Source organism: Sodiomyces alkalinus, assembly GCF_003711515.1.
Source record: "Sodiomyces alkalinus F11 unplaced genomic scaffold SODALscaffold_3, whole genome shotgun sequence".
In the NCBI taxonomy this organism is placed as follows: Eukaryota; Fungi; Ascomycota; class Sordariomycetes; order Glomerellales; family Plectosphaerellaceae; genus Sodiomyces; species Sodiomyces alkalinus.
Genome location: NW_021167081.1, coordinates 279,953 through 295,934, shown reverse-complemented (window position 1 = coordinate 295,934; position 15,982 = coordinate 279,953). Strand labels below are relative to the sequence as shown.

The 15,982-nt window shown below is 45.8% G+C and overlaps 4 protein-coding genes across 4 annotated transcripts; 3 read left to right on the top strand and 1 right to left on the bottom strand.

Annotated features, from left to right (window-relative positions):
* Positions 1 to 6,299: 6,299 nt before the first annotated feature.
* On the top strand, positions 6,300 to 8,768 carry SODALDRAFT_132559 (hypothetical protein). The gene is made up of 4 exons (XM_028606715.1): positions 6,300 to 6,328; positions 6,412 to 6,539; positions 6,613 to 7,719; positions 7,794 to 8,768. Exons 2-4 carry the CDS (start codon positions 6,459 to 6,461, stop codon positions 8,538 to 8,540), a joined length of 1,935 nt encoding a protein of 644 aa, XP_028467367.1. The 5' UTR covers positions 6,300 to 6,328; positions 6,412 to 6,458; the 3' UTR covers positions 8,541 to 8,768.
* On the top strand, positions 8,559 to 8,878 carry SODALDRAFT_331679 (hypothetical protein). The gene has a single exon (XM_028611509.1). It carries the CDS (start codon positions 8,617 to 8,619, stop codon positions 8,785 to 8,787), a length of 171 nt encoding a protein of 56 aa, XP_028467366.1. The 5' UTR covers positions 8,559 to 8,616; the 3' UTR covers positions 8,788 to 8,878.
* A 35-nt stretch (positions 8,879 to 8,913) lies between these two features.
* On the bottom strand, positions 8,914 to 9,907 carry SODALDRAFT_349758 (alpha/beta-hydrolase; the record flags this gene model as incomplete). The annotated part of the gene is made up of 3 exons (XM_028613435.1): positions 9,633 to 9,907; positions 9,039 to 9,556; positions 8,914 to 8,985 (listed from the first exon to the last, which is right to left on the bottom strand). The coding sequence occupies exons 1-3, from the start codon at positions 9,865 to 9,867 to the stop codon at positions 8,914 to 8,916; spliced, it is 825 nt and encodes a 274-aa protein (XP_028467365.1). The 5' UTR covers positions 9,868 to 9,907.
* Positions 9,908 to 10,395: 488 nt separating this feature from the next.
* On the top strand, positions 10,396 to 12,922 carry SODALDRAFT_308980 (MFS general substrate transporter). The gene is made up of 7 exons (XM_028609096.1): positions 10,396 to 10,910; positions 10,982 to 11,310; positions 11,374 to 11,398; positions 11,462 to 11,905; positions 11,982 to 12,541; positions 12,623 to 12,680; positions 12,746 to 12,922. Exons 1-7 carry the CDS (start codon positions 10,650 to 10,652, stop codon positions 12,764 to 12,766), a joined length of 1,698 nt encoding a protein of 565 aa, XP_028467364.1. The 5' UTR covers positions 10,396 to 10,649; the 3' UTR covers positions 12,767 to 12,922.
* Positions 12,923 to 15,982: the final 3,060 nt, after the last annotated feature.

The following is a 15,982-nucleotide window of genomic DNA, read 5'->3' as shown; positions in this document are numbered from 1 at the left end:
TCTTACTATAGTAGTGGCAATATCCTTAAATCGAAGAGGACTTTCCATAGTAGCAGGACCTTACTTAGTACTTTATAGCCTTATAGTATCTTTATAAACACCTTGTCCTTAAGGCTAGCATTAACGAACGCGTTAATGGTATCGAACTGCCTTATCTTTAGGTTAAATCGGGCGGCGATTACTATTAGTATACGGAAGGACCGTGAGGCTAGCGTTATAGCGTAGTTATCTTTAGCCTTTAACCGTTTTTATTAATCCCCTCGGACTATAAGGCGTGCCTTATATTTAAGGAGGGTGCCCTCCTTATTAAATTTATAGGTGTATACCTATCTATAGGCGAGGACTTATTACTTATTAGCCTAATCACCACCTACCTCTTACTAGTAGCCTATCTATCGGTGCCCCTTAAGGTGTTCCCCCTCGGCCTATAACTACCGCTCCCGTAACGGGTAGAGGCGTATATCGTGGTAGTGCTTTAGTAGAGGCGGGAGATCCTCGCGGGTTGTATGCGATAATGGCTAAGAGGTGTTAGAGGGAGTAGAATCTATAGTACCGACGTCGCTATTATTAATAGCTTACTTCCTCGCGCGTGTGGGGTTATAAGTCCTGCTAGCGTTGAAGAACGCCTTTTAGGCGTTATCGTTCTGGACCTTTTTAGTGATATATAGACTTACGATGGTTCTCGCGATAGATAGGCACGCGGCCGACGGGCGTACGGCCGACGGGCACCCCCTAGGGATATTCGCGGCTATCTGTTAGTGGTTATCGTGTTCTTCTACCTTAATTCCCCTAACTACCGCTAACGCTATAAGGAACGCGCGTGCGGGATCTTCCGGGGATATTAGAGGCGTGGGAAACAGTTTAAACCTTATAGTGGTAAACTGTAAAGTGTCCGTAGTAATAGCGGTAGCCTCTCCCGTAGTAATAGCGGTGGCGTTAGAGTTACGAGGTTCTAAATCTATAGTCTAGTTATTAGGCTATAGATTTAGAACCTCGTTTATAGTAATAGTAGTGTCTATAGTAATAGCGGTGCCCGTAGTAATAACGGTATAGTCTATAGTAATAGTAATAGCCTCTTTTATAGTAATAGCGACGGCCTCGCTTTTATCCGTCGTAATAGCGGTAGCGTCGCCTTTACCCGTAGTAATAGCGGTGGCGTTAGAGTCTTCCGACTTAAGATCTAATACGTCTACGGCTATACCCCTTAATAGCAGCCTATTCGCGGTCTTATTAGATTAGGTGATACGGATAGATTATAGGCGTTCCCTGATTTCCTCGGCGGAGGCTATAGCTTATAGCGTTTTAATCCTGCCGTTAAATATCTTATCTTCGTTAAAGACTATGTCTCTCGTGGTGATAATATCCGTTAGGTATAGTAGCTAAATACAGAAGCTATTCGAGGATTAGTATCCGACGTGATAACCGATCTATACCTTTAGTTCTAGCCTTTATAGGCGGTTCCTTTTAGCTTAGGTATCGCGCGTTTTTATAAAGGCTTTATAGCCGTAAACTCATAGGTGCGTGAGGTTAGGTTAATAGCGGCGCAGGCCTTCGTATAGCGTTCGCTAGTCATTAATATATTATAGCGTCCTGTTATATAGATATATAGTAGTCTTAAAGATCTTAGGCTAGATAGATATAGGTAGATAAGCTTTAATTCTTATAGCCCTCGCCCTTCTCTTAACGATATCTTTAATCCGTTCTATAACGCCGTTCTAATCCTATAAATATAGTGCCGACGGCTAGCCTTCTACCCCCTTAGCAGCGAGGAAAGCAACGAGTTCTAGGTACTAAAATATCTTAGAATTAGCCCGTAGAACGCGTGGCCTAATATCGAATTAGGTCTTAAGCAGGGTAAAAACGTCCTTTAGAGCGTGTAGAATAGAGCCTTAGTCTCTTTTTTATAAATAGTAATCCTATATATAACTTATATACACGTTTATAACGAATATAATAGACTTATATAGTCCGCCCGCTAACTGCTCCGCCTTTTCTAGATCGTGAAAATTAATAGCTAGGGCCTCTCCGGGCTTTAACGGGTAAAAGAATAGTATCCGCCGGATCTATATAGGCACTTACGACTATCCACACGCATTATAGTCCGTTATACGTAGTCCCTTCATCTTTACCCTTTAAGTAGCGTTAACGATCTTTACGAGAGTATCGGTGCCGTAGTGGCCGAGGCGTTCGTGCTACCGTTATACCGTAGTCTTCTACGGTTACCGCGGTTATTGTGATCTTCTATACGGGTTATCGTGGGGGTGCCTTACCGAGACCGCGAACGTGGTAACGGCTATAGCTTCTGTGCGCTCGATTATATACTAGCCGTGGATATCTAGTAGCTTATAGATAGGCCGGTTATCGGCGGACTAAAGATAGTATCGTTTACGGTATCCTAGTAATAACCTTATAGGCGTAGTTAGTATTCCGAGACGATATTAGTAACGAATTCCTTATAGTATACGATGTCACGGAGGCGTAATAGCCTTTTTATACCCGCTAAGGATTATACACGTAGCTCAACGTCTCCGTATCCGAGAATAGGAGCCTTATAAGTACCTACCTATAACGTTAATAAATTAACCGTAGGTAGTCTAATAGCCGTAAAATGGCCTCGATTATTAAAGATATAGATTAACGATCCTAAGTCTAGGATCGCGTAGTATAATAGCGCTCTAGCTTAGTTAATAGAAAGGAATATCCTTTATTCTTATTATAATCTTAATAGTATTATCGTGTAACGACGCGCCACCCCCTAAGTTAGGGGGGCTTTTAGTCTCCCCGTCGCGGTAACGGACAGGTCTTCTTAAACTATAGTAGGCGTAGTATTATAGAGTTAATCTTCCTAGACTTCCTCTATCTTATTAGCGGTAGTAGCTACTATTTCCCGTCTCTTCTATATCGCGGTGTCCACGCGGCTTTTAAAACTATAAATACGTATCTTCTTTTCCGCGACCTTTATAATATCTTCACGGCCACGCTAGATATAAAGGCGTATATCCGGCCTTATATACTAATAGGCGGCGGTAGTATAGGTGTTTTTATATATCTTATAGGGCCTCTATATTACGGGAGGGATAGTCTTTAAGGATATATCGCTATAAGGACGCTTTTTATTATCTTTATTATTAGTAGTAATAGTATCCTTAGTATCGGGGAGGTTCCTAAGGGTATTAAAGGTGCCTCTCCTAACTCTAGGCTTTATAGCGGAGGATTATAGGCTTTTTATATTACTAAGAACCGCCCTTAGAGTCTTTACGAAGTCGTTAATCGTTAGCTTATTTTCCGTAATCTTATCGTAGATATTTACTAGGTAGTTATTACTTTATTCCTAGGTAATAGGTCTAATAGCTTTTAACGCGTCTTCTGCCTAATAGTCCGCGCTTAATAGCTCTAAAACGCCTATATATTTATAGTATATTATCGCTATTTTCTAGCTTACTACTTAGGCGTCTATATCCTTAGGTATAGCCTTTATAGGCGTGGTGTATCGTCGGTATAGAACTAAGGCTTCCTTATAGAGGTCTATAGGTATTAGTTCTGCGTGCGTGTATAGGAGAGTAATCCAGGCCCGCGGGTTATTTACGGTGTTATCTTATAGCTAGGCGAGGAGGTTATGTAATATAGTATACATAGTCCTTTCAATATAGGAGCGTACCTCGTTAAACTCCTTCTACTACGCGTTATAGTCTACTTTTTCCTCGCGGTATATATAGTAATCTTATAGGTAGCGCGTGCGCCTCTTTTTAGAGAGGTCGTTAATAGATATAGGCGTTTTAGTCAGTGGTTCTTTTATTCCGGCCGTAACCTTCCGGCGAGCGGCCGTCTTCCTTTTACCGGCGGCTATAGCCGCCGTGGTAGCGGCGGCGTCTATGGTGTCCGTAGCCTTATCGCCCTTTAGCGTGACGGTAGAAAACGTAGTAGCCGTGGCTATAGCCTCCTCCGCGTTTAGGTCCACGATAAGGGCTTTATATTTACGAACGTTAGGCGGTATAAGTAGGGGGAGGAGATAGGCGTTAGTCTCCTTATCGTTTAGCTTTAGATTAAGGTAGTTATCCTAATAGGAGGCCGATTTACCGCGTACGGCGCGCTCCTAAACCGCCTAATCTCTTTAGTTAATAAGGGTAGTAGCGGCCGCCTTTTATTCGGCATTAGATACGTTAGAAGATATCTTTACTAGTTTATCGTTTATCGGTTAGTTAATTAATAGATAGATTAATTAATCTTTTAATTACTCTAATTAAGTTAATAGTAGTTATTTACGAGTGCTTATATAGATATAATTACTTCTTTATAGTAGAATAGGGGTAGCCTTATTAATATCTATTATTTAGGCGTTATAAACCGGGCTTATAACTATCGCACGTTAAAAGACATTTAAATAATTAACTTAGTAGAGCAGAAATCTCGTGTATATATATTATATTAAGTTATATCTGGGAGAGTCTCTTATACCCTTAATTTAGGTGGTAAAGACTCTATTATAGGTACTAAGTTATTTAGATCCTATCCGGTCTTTTCCGGTATCCGCCTCTATTATATCCGAAGCCCTTAGTTATAGCGTGGATCCCCCCTGGATCCCCTATAGACCACGTCGTGGTCCGTGTGCCTATGCGATATATCTACACTCTAACCACTGTTTACGAAGGTGCATAGCTAAAGTACTCCTAACCCCGCCGGGTTAGACCCACCCGGGAGCACGGGCCCGTTTATTACGAAGGACCATAGTCTACACCATAACGATATCCTCTCCTTGTTCCCCCTCTTCTTCAACAATAATAACAACAATGGATTGCAATCGCGATACTACGATATAGCAGTAGCAGAAGCCACAGCCACCGCAGTCACCGCGGCGGCAGGGACGTTCGAGCGATATAAGCCGGGAATACAGTGTTCTGAATAGCTTGAATTTTCAAGTACGTAGTACTTTAGTCCTTAATAATTTTTCCTTGTTTTGGAGGTTGGGTCTGACCGGGGGAGTAGTAATACACCTCTACTAGGATCTAGTATATTAGCGCGTATACAAAGTAATATAACTAGCTAGGGATAACAGGGGGCCCCACTAGGTAGAAGTACATCCAAACACATACAAACTATAAGCAGATTTAAGTATATTAATCTACACAAATAAAAGTTGATCTTACTACTATTATAGCTATCACTATAATCAAAAATTAGTATCTTCCCTATCCCTCTTAATAACCTAATATAGGCGGGCTAGTTAGTATAGCATTAAGAGTAGTTATATTATAAAGGGCTGCTTTTATAGAATCTGAAAATAGCTTTAAAATACGGATTATAGAGAAAGTGGTAAATTACGAGGACCGTAGTTAGTAGACTCTTTATCGGTAAAATAGTAATAGCTTCACTTAAAGATACCTTTATAACGTTAGGTTATTATCTATCTTTATACCTGCCTATATAAAATAGGAGGAAAAGTACGGATTAGTAGGCTAATCTAATAAGCGATTAGGACGTGGGGCGAATTCCCACGCTAGTATACTAGATTCTGGTAGAGGTGTAATTTAGGGACTAACTCCCCGATATATAAGTTTTGTCCTAGCGATATATAAACCCACTTATAAGTGAAGCTATAAGAATAATAGTATCTTTTAAAAGTATTCTATATAATCTATATATATAGCTTGAGTACCTAGAGATCTACACTTATTATATTTTAAGCCGACGATATCGTTAATAATTAAATAAGCCCTGACTAGCTATATTAGTACTTAAACGAGCTGACTAACGATATCGTTAATTAAATAAGCCGACCTTCTGTATATAATAATATAACGAGTATACCTAGAATTGTACTCGGGTTATATATATAAATTATATAGGATACTTATATACGGTAATCTTATCTTGATGGCCCCACTTATAAGTGGGTTTACATATCGCTGGGACAAAGCTTACATGTCGGGGTTGATCAAGCAGTTCCCGATTGGTTCCTCGAGGCCAGGTGCGAAACGGGTCTTATCAGCTGGCAAGTGCCCCGTACGCTGTAAGGTAATGAGAAGTCACGGATTTAGCGCGCATTAGTTCCGTAGTGTATAATAAAAAGTCCGAGTCTTACCCCTACGAACTGTATTCGTTACCTACTATTAGGAACTAGATACCGGGGCACCCCCGGTCGGGGCGGTTGGTCCTATTACGTAGGCACTATATTACTACCGATATCGGGTTTTCCCTATATTAAATGGGTTATCTGTCATATGAATCGTTGGGCCTGGACAAGGAATCCCACACACAGAGATACTTAAGACACTCGATTTCCCAACATATGCCAGTGGTGGGTTATTTCGTGCCTTTTTTCACCGCGATGGTATTTTTCCCGCGTTGTTACGATTGTCGAACGGGCCCTCAATACGCCGCCTTTGCCTCGTATTGCTGACAGTCATGCAGCAGGACTTGTCTCACAGCGACGGCGATTTCGAATAGCTGCCCGCCCGCCCATGATGCCGGCCTCAACCACCCTTGGCAGGGGTAGGAAGACGGCTTGTGAGATGTGCCGAGCACGCAAACGGCGCTGCGATGTATGGATACACAACCACCCAACCACACAAGACGAGATCTCTCTTCATGCTGACCGATGTTGCGCGCGACCAGGGCCGCTTACCGTCATGTTCTCTGTGCCAGAAGGCCCAATCTCGCTGCATATATGCTATTCCGAGTCCATATGGTCAAGATTTGGGCGTCATGTTCCACTCAGCACCCAGGGAGATCAGTTGCGCTCACCCCGATGACAGTCCTCCTGAGGCGGACTTGTCCACGCCCGGCAACTACGATCTCAGCCGCTATCTTGCCGGTGCGATGGAGCCCAGACACATCTCCCCTGGCACACCAGGTCCCATATCTTCGGATTCCAGCGGCTTTTCGGACATGTCAAATAACCTCCCGGATACTGCGTCATTACAGCAACATACCTTGGGATGGATGCAACAGTTCTCCGCACAGCTCGACCTTCCCCCGCCAGAATTCGACTCGGACCCCTCTGTCTTTGGACATCCGTCAGAGTCTGCGCTCAGCCTCCCAGACAGTTGGCAGCAGAGTCTTTCCGGGCCTTCGAGTGCAGCAGCAGCGGTACCGAGCGAACCCAGTCAACCTCAGCTTCCTAGTCAAGAACGTGTCATGCACATGGTGAACAGCTTCTTCTCTGCTCAGCACCACCTCTTACCCTCGGTACACCGGGAGTCTTTTATGGCGAGATTATCGAACGATATGGCTAGCCTGAGCTCTGGTCCGTTTCTCTGGGTCATTCTCGCGTTGTACTGCTCTTGCGACAAGTCAGAATCCATGCAGCTACAATACCGCAATTGGATGCAGACGGCGCACTCCAAGCTGGAGCTCATGAGCACAACGCACGTGCGAAGCAATACCAACAACATGTTGCAAGCTTCCATATGGATGGTCTTCGATGCCTACTGTCGGGGAGATGTCACAAACGCGTGGCTACTGCTCGGCCGCACTGCGCAACTAGCGAGTGCCCTTGGGCTGCATCGCATCGACAGTAAACACCGGACACCAAGGATGGAAGTGGAGCTCAAATCTCGCTCCGACATCGAGGTGGAAGAGTGTCGCAAATGCATGTGGTGCCTGATGCTTCTCGACCGTGTCATCGTCTCTATCAACGGCCTTGCTTTGTCTGTAGACGACCGATATTTCCATGTTGATTTTCCACTCCCAGAGCTCGAATTTCAGGAGGCTCGAGATTCGGTGAGTCCATGTCGCGGTGCGACTACCAGTCGTCCCTTGTTCATTCGATCCCGAAAACGCTGACAGGCCATCAGATCAAAGGCATTGAAAAGTTACGGGAAAGATACAGTTTCGAAGCCTTTGATCTGCTCAATGGGAATGTGACGTCGCAGATGGCGAACAAACCCTCTTTCGGGCATGTCCTGAAAGTTTCAGTCATCCTGGGTCGCGCTTTGGCCATTCAGAACAGCATTCATCATGGCGATACTTGCACCCACGACCAGCACCTGGAAAAACTCCGAACCCTGGAAAGCGTCCTCAACACGTTCAGCTATGCCGCCTCGGCGTCGGGTGAAGCTGTTGGCCCGACATCCTTGATGCAGCTTTGGCTCAGGATGTTAACCCAGTCATCGAAAATCTCGATGCTCCATCCACCCGGACCGAGCACGCTCGGCCTGTGTAACTGCCTGAGCTCTCCATCGCCAGGCGTCTCCCCGAACAGGACGGACAGTCGATGTGTGACGGCGGCCCTGAGCGCTGCCGGTGCATTCAGCCAAGCACTCAAGGAGACACTACTCGCGCTGAACAACCCATTCTTGTTGCCCATGGCATGCACGTCTGTGCGTATGCTGGCACTGCTGCGGAATCAAATGGACGAATCAGACCGAGGACATGCCCGGGAGGTTATTGATGAAATACTCAGGGTGGTAGACCACATTTCGATCAAATTCCCCGGCGCAGCTGCGAAAGCTCGGGAGACGATTAGACGGCGACTCAATGAACTCGAACACGGCACGAGGGAGAAGGCATCGACCTGCTACGTCGGATTAGATTGCGAATAACATTGTGTATGTGTGCGGCTGGTGGATGTGAGGCATCGCAGAAGGTGGAAGTCGGCAAACGCACTTGATCGACAAAATGAAGCTTCATTCGTCCCAGATTTTTCAAAACATCTGGTTGCCTGTGCTTTCATGTTCTCCGATGTATCGTGTTTGTTCGTACCGCCTCCCGTATATCTCTTCCACGGCCCTCGGACGCTGGGAAGCAATTGCCTTTGTGGACGACTCGACCCGTAGGCAAACCAAGTAAGAGCATCAAGTAACAGCACCGGGCAACACCATCTTCTGACAACACAACAACAACAACAACAACAACAACAACAACAACAACAACAACAACAACAAGAACCCCAAAGAATAAAGCAGAACAGAAACGTCAAGCGAAGCCAGCAAAGTCACTCTCCATGGCGACCAAAGCCTCGCGAATCTTTTCGGTCGTTTCATGCACCTAGAAACCAATCAGCACTCGGAATAGTACAACAACGCGATGCGAGTACTCACAAAGTCCTTGGTAAACAAGTTGAAGTGATTAGCATTACACTCCACAGTGCGGGACACGAGGCCGGGCCGGGCGTGTTCCCAGCCCAAGGTCTCGCAATCCCGCGAAATGTCCACCCTAGCTATGGCTTTGTCACCGGGGTTCAGTCTGTTCAGGCACCGAACCAAGACCACGAGGGGGCCTCGTCGAGGAGACATTCCCTTGCCCTCGGAGGGCAAGGGAGATCCAGCGCAGCAGCAATTATGCTCTCTGTGATCCGACATAGTACTCTGCCATTGCGGCGCCTGCCATTGCTCTGCCATGAGCGTCGATTGCTTCATCATGTTCATCACCAGGAGCTTTGAGCTGAGACAGGCGGCGTATGCGGTCGACAGGACATGATAATCGTTGCGAGCAGCCGAGAATTTCCATGAAGTCGGACAGACGCTGTCGAGAAGCAGGACGCCCTGGACATCGATGCCGTACTCAATTTGGAGTATGTCGACCATCTCCAACGCGACAAGGCCGCCGAAACTCCATCCTGAATAAAATAAGGTAACTCACAGTGTTAGCGGAACTTGCAACTCGAGGAAAGTCGATTATTTGTACCAACGAACCTCCCAGCAGCACGGACGTCTGCCCGAGCTCTAGTTCGACCAAGGCGCTATAGGCCCGCGCCATGGCAGGGATGCCGCCCTTCCAAGGCTTGCTGGCATGGAACAATGGGTTCTCGATGCCGTAAATGTCGTGCTCGAGATTTATCAGCGCGTGATATGAGGCCGTCGTCCCGCCACCATCGTGAATAAGCACGAGCGGAGCTTTCCTTGATTTCCCCCTGGTGATTGTCTCCATTTTTCCTTACCCCATTTGAAAGCTGAGACAATTTGAGAGCATCTCTGCGTTTAATAAATCAGTTTCGACGTCCGCTTAAGAGCCGTTGTGGTCCGCCAGTTGACCGGACGAACTCGACTGAGCCCATGAATTAGTACAGGCTTTCGTTTACATCCACGCCCCTCGTAGCTTGTGGCCACAGATTTATTCCCTCGGTTCAATACATTCTATTATGTGTAATTCTATTCCAAAAGACCCGTTAGATTAATTTGATGCCGAGATGACTCTGATGTCCCTGTGCTGTCTGCGTGAGCTGGATGCGATATCAAAGAAGCTCCGAGTTGGCCCCGACATACAGGCTAACCCCCCTGTAGTAATAGGAGACAGCGCCATTATTGAATAATCAAGTATATTCGCTACTGGAAACGGACCAGTATTGGGGCGTGGATATAGTGGAGATTGGCGGGCTTCCCCCGCAATCCTGATTCGCCCGCCGCCAACTACCGGCGGGAGTGTAATAAGCTCCCCGCTAGCGCCCGCTAGTCACTCCGCAACTTGTCTCCCACGATTAGCATCTCAGGAACGTCGCGGTCCTGCAGTTTGTCATCCATCCCGCCTCTTGGCCCGCATTTCGCGTTTGGGTTGCAAGAAAGTCCGCAGGGTCCACGGGCGTGTTTGAGGCAGAAATCATTCTCGACCACGTCCATGCCGTCAAATATATGCCACGAAGCCGCTCAAGATGATTTCCATTCCATCTTCTCCTGCCAAACACCAGCTCGATTCTCGTCACACCATCTCGCAAAATGGCCACGCAAGATCGAGCGGAACGTCCCACCACCACGGAGAAGAGCCTCGACGGCTTAGACGCTCTCGACACCAAGGAGGTTGCCACGAACATGGACAGCTGCTCTGACAAGACTGATGAGGCCACCAAGACCCCAGTCTCGCTGGAAGAGCAGACTGAACCACCTCCGTCTCCTCGCAACATTCATGGCTTCCGATGGATTCTCGCCGTCGTTGCTGTGGTCTCCAGCATCTTGCTCTATGCCACAGATAACACCATTGTACGACCCACCCCCGCCAACGGCGCTCCTTGGACCACACGCACCATCTGTGCTAACATACTACAATCCAGGTCGCAACCATCCAGCCTTCGATCATCGAAGACCTCGGGGACCAGAACCTTTTGCCCTGGGTATCTGTTGGCTATATGATTGGTGGTCTCGTCTTCGCGCTCCCTTCGGGCAAGGTCTATGGTCTCTTCGACACCAAGACCCTCTACCTCATTTGCAGCGTCATCTTCTGCGTCGGCTCTGCGCTGTGCGGTGCCGCGCCCAACATGCCCACTATGATCGTTGGCCGAATCATCGCGGGTATGGGCGGTAACGGCATGTACGTCGGTGTCTTGACGTTGCTCGCCGTAACCACCACGGACAAGGAGCGCCCTGCCTATCTGAGTCTGATGTGAGTCCACTCCTGCTGCATGCACAGTTCTGGAACATTTTTGCTGACGCACGCACCTCATAGTGGCATGTCCTACGGCATTGGAAGTGTACGTCTGAAAAATCTCCATCGCCGTATGCTTGACTTTTTGACTAACCGTCGTGTCACGCAGATCATCGGTCCTCTCATCGGCGGTGCGTTCGCCACACATGCCACCTGGCGCTGGGGCTTTTACATCAATCTGCTTGTCCTTGCGGTCTTCGCGCCGGTCTACATTTTCATCATGCCGACTTTCCAGCCTCGCCCGACCATGACCGTTATCGAGAAGTTCAAGGCTTATGACAACCTGGGCACCCTTCTCTCTGTGGCCGGTCTGTTCTGCGCCGTCATGGCCGTCAACTTTGGAGGCACTCTATACCCATGGGCATCCGGCCAGATTATCGCACTCTTCGTGGTCGCCGGTGTCCTTCTCATCGCATTCGGCCTCCAGCAAAGCTTCAATTTCATGACCACCTTCGAGAGCCGTATCCTGCCCGTCCAGCTCATCACGCAGAAAGAGCCCGTCCTTTTGTTCGTGTTGATGGCTGCAAACAACTGCGCCAGCATGATCAGCATGGTGAGTCGCCGCTCCGCCCAATCAGTCCTCCTTTTCCTCTTGTACCGTTGGTTCTGCAGCTGACCATTTCTCCTAGTATTACATCCCGCTCATTTTCCAGTTCATCGGCGGTGCCGGTGCGTTGAACTCCGGCATCAGGCTGCTGCCGTTCATCGTGGCCACGACGGTGTTCATTGCGCTCCAAGGAGCTTTGCTTCCACACTATCCGCTTTACAAGCCCTGGTACGTGTTTGGAGCAGCTTGCATCCTCGTCGGTGGCGTTTTTTTCCACCGAGTCGACATCTCGACAACCGACGCCTATTTGTACGGGTTCCAGATCCTCATCGGCGTTGGCGTCGGATGCTATCTGCAAGCTGGCTACGCCGTGATCTTGGGCGTCATCGAGATGAAGGACATGGCGTACGGCGTTACTTTTATGCTCTTCGCCCAACTCCTCGGCATCACGACCGGTCTTTCTTTCAGCGGCGCCGTCTTCACCAACACCGTTCTTGGAAATCTCCAACCGCTGCTTTCCGACGTGCCAGCTCGTCAAATCCAGATGGCTCTGTCTGGAGCTGCTGGTGACTTCTTTGGGGAGCTCGGCGAGGAGACTCGTGGAGCGGTTCTACGCACGATCATGTCGTCCATCAACTATTCGTATGATTTCTTCCTTCTCCCCATCCCCCTTTTCTTCACTTTCTTCTTCTTACAGCAGCTTCTAATACTTTTCTTGAACAGTTTCATCTTGTGCATCATAGCTGGCGCTGTTAGCTTAGTAGCCGCCGTACTCCTTCGGGTAAGTTCCTGTGTATTTGGGTGCTGATGCCCAACTTTTCACATACCTAACTAACTGTATTGCAGAACAAGAAGATGCGTACTTAGGCTATACAATACGGGGCGACTTATTAAGTGATAATATTAGAAAGGCTAAGGTTACGTCTGAAAAGTAGGAGAGACTTAAAGGAATTTATATAGTGAGAATTTACAGCGTTACTATTCAGCCAGATCAAGCCGACCAATTCAATCAATCAGTCAGTCTATTTAAGCCTCTTTCTAGTAAAAGTCCTCGCGCCGTCGTACTGCTAAAAAAATACACACTGGCTTGATTAGTAAAGTGTCGTATGGCGGACTAGTAATTAAGTCGAGTTCGTCGTACATGGTAAGCCGGTCTCCATAGCAGCGGCACACCCATTCCACGTTAAAATGGCATCAAGGATTATGTCAGCTGTCAGAACATAAGTGTCAGATGCCCACAGCGACCTGAATAGCGCTGCTGAACAGTGGGTTAAGTGATGCTTAATTAAGGGAAGATCCCTCGAGCTAGTTATAGGCGGAGGAGTTTAGGCTATAGTAGGCTGCTCTAGGGCAGGTCACCTAACCTGCCCTATAACCCGCCTAACTCGATAGCAGCTTGTCCCTGAGCTGGATAACTTAATAGAACCTGTAAAACTATACTAGAAAACCTCTATAAACCCTAAATCCTGCTATCGTGATACCCTTAAAAACCACTGCCGATATCCTCCTCTTCTAGTGTACGTATATAATATAACGGGGCTACTCGTAAATTAATTATCCGAACCCCGTTAATCTATATCCTAACCGATACTCTCTTCCTCTGAGCATTAGCCGCTATAATATCTCTATCCCGTAAATAATATAGTCTTACTATAACGGGCTTAAGGTAGTCGATATAGATCTTTCTATAGTTATCTTTCTTAACTTAGCGTAGCGGATACTTTAACTATGTCGTGGTCCACTAAAATACCGGAAACGCCGCCTTTAATAGCCTATATAGACCGACCTAAGTCGGGTTAAACTTCGAAGTCGATTTACCTAACTTATCCGCTAATTCCTATATAAGTATATTAGGGTGTATTTTCCGCGCGACTTATAGTAGAGGTATTTTATCCCTATCTATTATCCTAATATCGGACCGGTCACGTCGAAGTCGACGCTTATCTCGATCCTCTATTAGAATATCTAAGGACGTAAAGTGATAAAACCCGTTTAGGTCTAATAATACCTCTAGATACTCTTCTAGCTTAATAACGCGTGGAAGAGTCCCCCGTTTAGTCGGGAAGTATTATCGTAGTGTCGTATATAAGGTATCCGTCCCTTTATCGCGGTACTCTTAAGCCTGCTCTAAGTCCTCGCTCTCTATTATAGTGTTATCGTTATAAGAGGGGCTAAAACCGAATATAGCCCTTACTAGTAAGATACTAATCGCCGCTAAGTACCTGGTATTTAGTCTTTACGCGATATTAGGCACCTTTAAATACTATCGGGAAATATCTCCCCTTATCTTCCTATTAGGCGAACGCGATATAGCGTATTTTCGTAGCTATACTTTTACTAACTTAACTATGCTTTTTAGTAAGCCTATTAAGTTCGGGTATAAAACTAGCCCGAAAATTATTGTCGAGCTATAAAAATGGGTAATAGCCTCTAATATAATATTCTTAAAATATAATCCGTTATCGTAGTAGAAGAACTTAGGCTACCCGAAAACTACTACTATCCTAGTATATAGCTTATTATAAACCGACACCGTATGTATTACCGCTATCGGGAATAATAGGCTAAAGCGTGTTATATAGTCGATTAGTACTAAAATATACCGATCTTTATCTTAGGAGGGCGTTAAGATCGGTCCTATAAAGTCTATACCTATTTACTCGAAAGGATAAGAGACTATAACGTGTCCTGGCGGAAGTTTCGGTAATTAAGGCGAAGTTTGCTAATAGACTTTATAAGAGCGAACGTAAGTTATTAAATCTTTTACTCTATTAGGCTAATAGTATCTACCCTTTAAGTTCGCTAATATAATCTTAATATTATAATATCCGTTATCGTTATAAAAACGCCTTAGGATTTTTACTATATCCTAGCGGGAGATATAATATACTAGCGAATCGTCTAACTCCACCTTATATAGATAAATACCGTAGACGTAATATATATCGCTAATATATATAATCGCGCGACGTTATCGTTTATTCTCCTTAGTAAAATTATCCGGGCCTAGAATAATACGGCGAATAACCTGCCTATACTATTCACCTAAACCCTATATTCTAAGGAGTTATCGTAGTAAATCTTACCTTATCTCCTATAAGATATCCGTAGGCCCTGCTATAGGCCATAGTAGTACCGACCGCTTCCGTAAATCCTTTAGCGTAGCTATACTAGCGTCTAAAGTACCGATCTAGTCGCTAAGCTATATCCCTCCTCTACCTAATTTAAAGAGCGACTTATCCCGAGTCGGCTTAGTCGAAGTTAATATAAGCCTATTCGGAGTAATAACGGTAAGTCGGCCTTCCTTAAAGGAGTATTCTAACGCCTAACGCCTCTAGAGTAGTCTCGGGTCGTTCTAAACCCTCGCGGGTATACGGCTAAGACCGTCCGTAACTTTAATAACCTTTTATATATTTAAACGGTGGATATAGATATAATCGAATTCTATAAGCTTCTCTAACTACTTAAGAAGCTTAGTATATATTTCGGTAAATTTATTTATAGATTATACGAGGCTAAGATAGTCTATATACGCTATTACAGGGTAAGGACTAGATAGTATAAGCTATTATATCTCCTAAAGCGCCCGTAGGACGGCGAGGGTCTCTTTTTCCAGTATAGTATAGTAACGTTTAGTATCTATAAGCCTAAACGATATAAACTAAATCGCTTTAACGGAGCTTTAGTTCTTATTAGTGATTTTTAAACCCGCCAAGAATCGATTATTACTAGTTATAGTAGTACCGCTCCTAAGCTATAGTCGGATACGTCCGCCGAGATATAAAACTATACTTTATCGGCTACTCCGAAAATCACCCTATACTAAATCTCTTTATAGAGTTTCTGGAGAGCCTCCGCCTACTCTTATCCTTAGGCCGGCGTTACTCTTCGGATATACTACTTACGAATACTTAGCTTACTAAGCGGGGTAGTGGTAGGTATATATTCCTAAAAGGTGTCCTTAATAATATCTTTAAGCCCTGCTCGGCCTAGGATAAATTTCCGAAAAGGCGGGGTATACTATAGGAGAGGCTAAATCTTTTCCTAGGATATTAGGGGCGCCTACGAGAACTTATAAGCGAA